Below are 5,416 nucleotides of genomic sequence, written 5' to 3'. Positions count from 1 at the left end.
GCAAAATTCTTTTAGTCACTGGTGTCACCGAATGATTAAAAATATGTGACGCAAACAAATACTAATTTAAGCTTTTTTTTTAGCAACATAAATTATAAAATAAAAATTGAATTTGTGGCTATGGTTTATTTAAGAATAATTCTTTGGCTTTGATGTTGTTATATGTGGCAAAATTCTAAAATATGTAACACAACCCAATACTAATTTAAGCTTTTTTTTAGCAACATAAATTATAAAATAAAAATTGAATTGTGATTTTGTGGCTATGACTTTATTTTACAATAATTCTTTGGCTTTAATGTTGTTATATGTAGCAAAATTCTTTTGATGTCACTGGTGTCACTGAATGATTAAAAATACATGACACAAACCAATACTAATTTTGATATAAATTGGACATTCTTTTCTTCCTAAGTATTTTATTTCTATCCACATTTTTCATCCTTAACTATAAAATCACATGATCTACTATTATAATCTGATAACACAATGATAATAATTCTTAAATAATTAGTAGTGTTGTTTTTATTGTACACCTGATATCTGTATCAATAAATAGATAAACAAAACAATACATACATAGTTTAAATTCAATATTTAATTTATAAACCAAACATTTAGTGTTCAACACAAAACTTCCTGTATATCAATCTATTTAATATTCTTTGAGATTAATAAATTACAATCCACAAGTATACTCATACTGTATGTTTAAAATTGTAAAATAATTAACAATGAAAATAACGAAATTATTTGCTAAAGTCTTTTATGAACACATACAATATATGAAAACATGAAATGAAAATCAGTTCATTATGTGTTTAGTTAATATACAAGAACCCTACTGGTTATAATATCCTCATACCATATTTAAATGAGTGCAAAAAAATCCTTATGGTACACACTTACTACGAATCCTAGCAAGATCTCAGTAAATTTACAATAAATGAACAGTACAAAATACATTAGATAGAACTTAGAAATTTTATAACCTAATAATTGGGCAGGCATCATGGGACAATTGACTCTTGAACAAAGCATATGATCATGTCAATATTTCCATTTTCAAAAAGATCTTTTCCTTCATTAATCAACATACCACAATGTAATTATCATGCAATCATTATTAACTAGAACAAAAAGCTTGTATTATAATGAACTATCATTTAGCAATATGCATAAGAATATTGCAGAAGTACATTCAGAATCCAATGGATAATTTTTTATGAAAAAAATATATATCAACTTGTAAATTATATGCAATATTTGAAGATTAGAATACAGATGAAGCTGTATATTATTGTATTCACAAACGATTATAATAACTTTAATATCTAAATGATATAATGCGAAACAAATCAATTTGAATCATAGTATCAAATATTTCAGCCCTAAATCTACATATTTCAATATCAACAAATTCAAATAGTAGAAATTAAAAAAAATCATAAAGAAATTCTATATAATATGTTCAAATTCTCAAACATCCAAATCTCAAACAGATATATTAATGCCAAAGTGCTAACTCCATTTAATATTGACATTAATGAACATACATTATTAATTCAAACATACCTTTTATTAATGTTTAAATGAATGACAGTATGATAATAAGCATGTTCTTCTTCTAACTATGAAGGCATATAGTAAATATGTTAATTTAAACATGATTTTTATTGTTATTAACATGAAGAAGAATCATTGAGTAAAGACTAAAAATGTGGTTTTAATATAACATTAACTACATCAACAGATTTCACAATTCAGCAAAATCAAATTATACAAAGTTAATATTAGAATTTGATTATAGATTTAAACCTCTAAATATTTTTATTAATAAAACAAATAAAAACAATGAGGACAACTCTTTTATTCAACAACATGGTTGATTGGATGAAAGGATCTGACTGGACATAGAATCAAATCACACTATAGCCCTATAAAAAATTTTTTGGAAAATTGATCAAAACTAAAAAAATGATCCTTTTCACAGAAAAATTTTTATGGGGTAGCAAAGCTTTATTATTACCATTTAGGATAAGAGCTCATAGAACTTTCAGAAATTGAAGAAATTCTAATTGCACAAGTGGTTGCAATAATTTAATAACTGAACTATATATCAATTTTGAGAATAAAACATATATCAGGAAAACATCATAAATTCTCTCAAGATGTAAGCCCATAAGATGGTAATCATTAAGGATATCAAAGCCCTATAAAAATTTTTTTTGAAAATTGATTAAAACAAAAAATGATCATTTGCCAAAATTTTTCTTGGAATATTTTTTATAGGTAAGAAATACATGAAATAACTAAACTTACCTGCTGGAAATTTTGGAGAACAAGACTTTGCAGCAAGAAAAGAGAATTGGAAGAGTGATTGATAGCAAGGCAGAAAAATAGTTGATGTTATATTTGAAGTTAAAATGGCTTTTGAAGATGAAGATCCAGCATGCATTTTACGCTATTTCCATCTATGGGTGATAAATAAAATAACAGGACAAATTAATTATATGGATCTTAATAACACTCTTCAAGCTCTTCTCACCAAAGCAGTTTGCCCATTAATATTGATTTTTCACCTTTAGCTGATATAAAGGAAAAGTATAATCTCTTATATGTTATTAAGTGCTCATATTAATCTGCACATTACAAAAAGGTTATATAATAAAATTGTGATAAGAAGCAAATAATGGATTATATTGAACTTATAAAAGATGTAAACTGGAGAAAGCTTAATAATTTAGTATTTAGTATTTAGTATTTATTGGAGTTTGTGCTCTAAAAATAGAGAAATAAATCTTACATATTACATGAAATCAGTTAAACTTATCCAAAAACATGTTTAGAAAGCCAGCCTCACTGGTGAATCCAGAAAGAAAAAATTAATCACATTGAGGCAAAAAAAATCTTCTTTAGAAACTCATTATATAATATATCCTTCATTAGAAAATATAAATATCTTTATTGAAGATGTACCCAATTCATTATTCAGAGGCTACTATATTATTAATATTGTTATAACATATGATCTTATTCATCTCTTGCACTTTGCATCTGATGGATTAGTTAAAGGAAATAAGTTAATTTTAAGATCATATCATTCATGTGTTAGTAAGATGAAATCAGACATGTTTTTTATTTATCAACATTGAAAAAAATAATGAATAGTATATGCCTTTCATTAACAAAAATTATAAAAAGTTGTTATATAATGAGACTAGTAAACCACTTTTTAAAGATTTATTCATTTTCTCTATTAATTATAGCCATTATGATATTTCAAAAAGTATTCAAAGATTCCAATACAATTATACAACCACTCTTATTTATGCAAAGTTTCAATATTTTTATATTATATTTTATTAGTAAAAAGGAATTTATAGTAATCTTCATAAGATAATTATATAAGTTTATATATTGGCCATAACTCCCCTGTATTTTCTCCAGTGCATTAACTTTAATTGAAGATACTCTATCTATATATAATTTATCCTTATTTGGTCTAGACATCTTTTTTTTCTTGTAAAGTGAGGGAGAGATTTCAATGCTAATTATCAATTTTATTTTTAAAATATCACACAAGTATTTCCCTTATAAAATCTCATTTATAAATACCATTTAGTTAGTAAATTTTACTTCAAATTTTTTTTACAACTTAAATAAATATGTTCACAAATTAATTTAAGATCTAATGACGAACAAGACATTGTATATAAAGAATGATTAGTGGCAGATAGTAGAATTATATAGAATCACACTTCTGAAAAAAGAAGTCAACCCATTTTTAACATTCCTCATCAATTCCATTCATCTTAGTCTTTATATCCATGATAAAAATCTGAAATTTGAGCTAGATAATAAGAAACCAGCCCCATCTTGCCATACCTGTTTTTATTATAGACATGGGTTCAGGATCTGTCCAAATATACCACTTGAATATAGGGTCACTGGCTTTTTTATCAAAAATCTGGCAATCTTTTGCTTTGGGACCAAGATGAACTCCTCCTAATGGGAAAATTTTCAGAATACTTTCCAAGTTTACTTCCAAACTAAAAAGCATATCCACATTGATTTTTAAAAAGAATAAGAATTTTATTTTTTTGGAAATCTGTATAAATAGAAATGTATTTCATCTACAGTAGATATTTATTAATCAAATGCATTTATTTCTTCTTTTCCTTCATTTTATTCTTTATTCATATATTAGTTATTTTATATTCTTTAATTATTCTTATTTTTTAGTATGGGCTTCTGATTTTCTGAGAATTCCTTTAGCTATTTTTCTTTTTACTGGCCTGTGAGTAGTAATATATTATTATACAATATAAAATTTAATCCAAAGAATTATTGGGAAAAAATCCATTAAAGACAATATACAATGCTTTACTATTTACCAAACAATTTTTTGATTTTTTGACTTAAATTTTTTATTTTATTCTACAAACTGAAGTTATATATATATATAGAATGGAAATCTTCATGATAGTACTAATCCCTAAGCCACACAATTTCAACTATGATTGTATGGAAAATGTTTCCTTGGAAACTACTTAATAATGATTCTGAAAATCGATCAGATAATCCTTGCTGATAATGCTTTAAAATGATTATAATCATAAGGAACATAAAATATTAAAATTTTATTTATGATTTATATAGATTTAAGAATTAAATACTTGATATTGCAGAATCATATTCTAATAGAAACAATCTTAAGTTCTTAACCACATGGTCAAAAACTCAATAAACTTTATTCCGAAAGATATAATGAAACATTGGAGCCTAAACATAAATAAGGAATAAAAGACTTGTAAGAGCAATATGCTATTTCCAAGGCTTACAGTTTAGCTTCAGAAATATTGGACTATTATGTACCCTGATATACCACAAAAGTATAAAGTGTATAGCTATCTTTTTCTTATTTTTTTCTTTTAACCTTTTGCTTGGTCTTAATTTTATTACTTTATTATTTTAATTAGCCTATATTTTTTTCACTATTATATTATGGCTAAAGAGACAATTGAAGTCCTTACAGAAAAATTAAAAGTTTATCAGAAACTTTTTAAATAATTAAGCAATAGTGATGATGAACTTTGCAAATGCTAAAGATGGAGTTTAAACTTTTAGAATTCAAGGTGCTTTATATCATCAGATTGGTAATTTAATGCCAAGAGATAAAAATCAAACCCATCATTTGACAAACTGCTGGACAGGTTATTAAATAAAAAACCACTGATAAGGTCTTTTATTTAATCTGTACTCAATGCACAATCAATTAACAATCAGTCATACTACTTTTACATATTGATTAAGCTGTAGATGAAAATGATATCTAAATAGTATTTAAATCTGCTATAATATGTCCATCAAAATCTGCTATCATAGGATTTTTATGGGAATAACTATCTCTTTT

General features: G+C 25.1%; 1 protein-coding gene across 1 annotated transcript; it reads right to left on the bottom strand.

Annotated features, from left to right (window-relative positions):
- Positions 1 to 3,853: 3,853 nt before the first annotated feature.
- Positions 3,854 to 4,063, bottom strand: OCT59_001411 (uncharacterized protein; the record flags this gene model as incomplete). Its single annotated transcript, XM_066139549.1, has 1 exon — positions 3,854 to 4,063. One exon carries the CDS (start codon positions 4,061 to 4,063, stop codon positions 3,854 to 3,856), a length of 210 nt encoding a protein of 69 aa, XP_065988946.1.
- Between the last annotated feature and the right edge of the window lie 1,353 nt (positions 4,064 to 5,416).

The sequence above is a fragment of the Rhizophagus irregularis genome, chromosome 1, assembly GCF_026210795.1.
Source record: "Rhizophagus irregularis chromosome 1, complete sequence".
Lineage (NCBI taxonomy): Eukaryota > Fungi > Glomeromycota > Glomeromycetes > Glomerales > Glomeraceae > Rhizophagus > Rhizophagus irregularis.
Note: the sequence above shows the minus strand (reverse complement) of the source record. Positions and strands in the feature narration are given on the sequence as shown.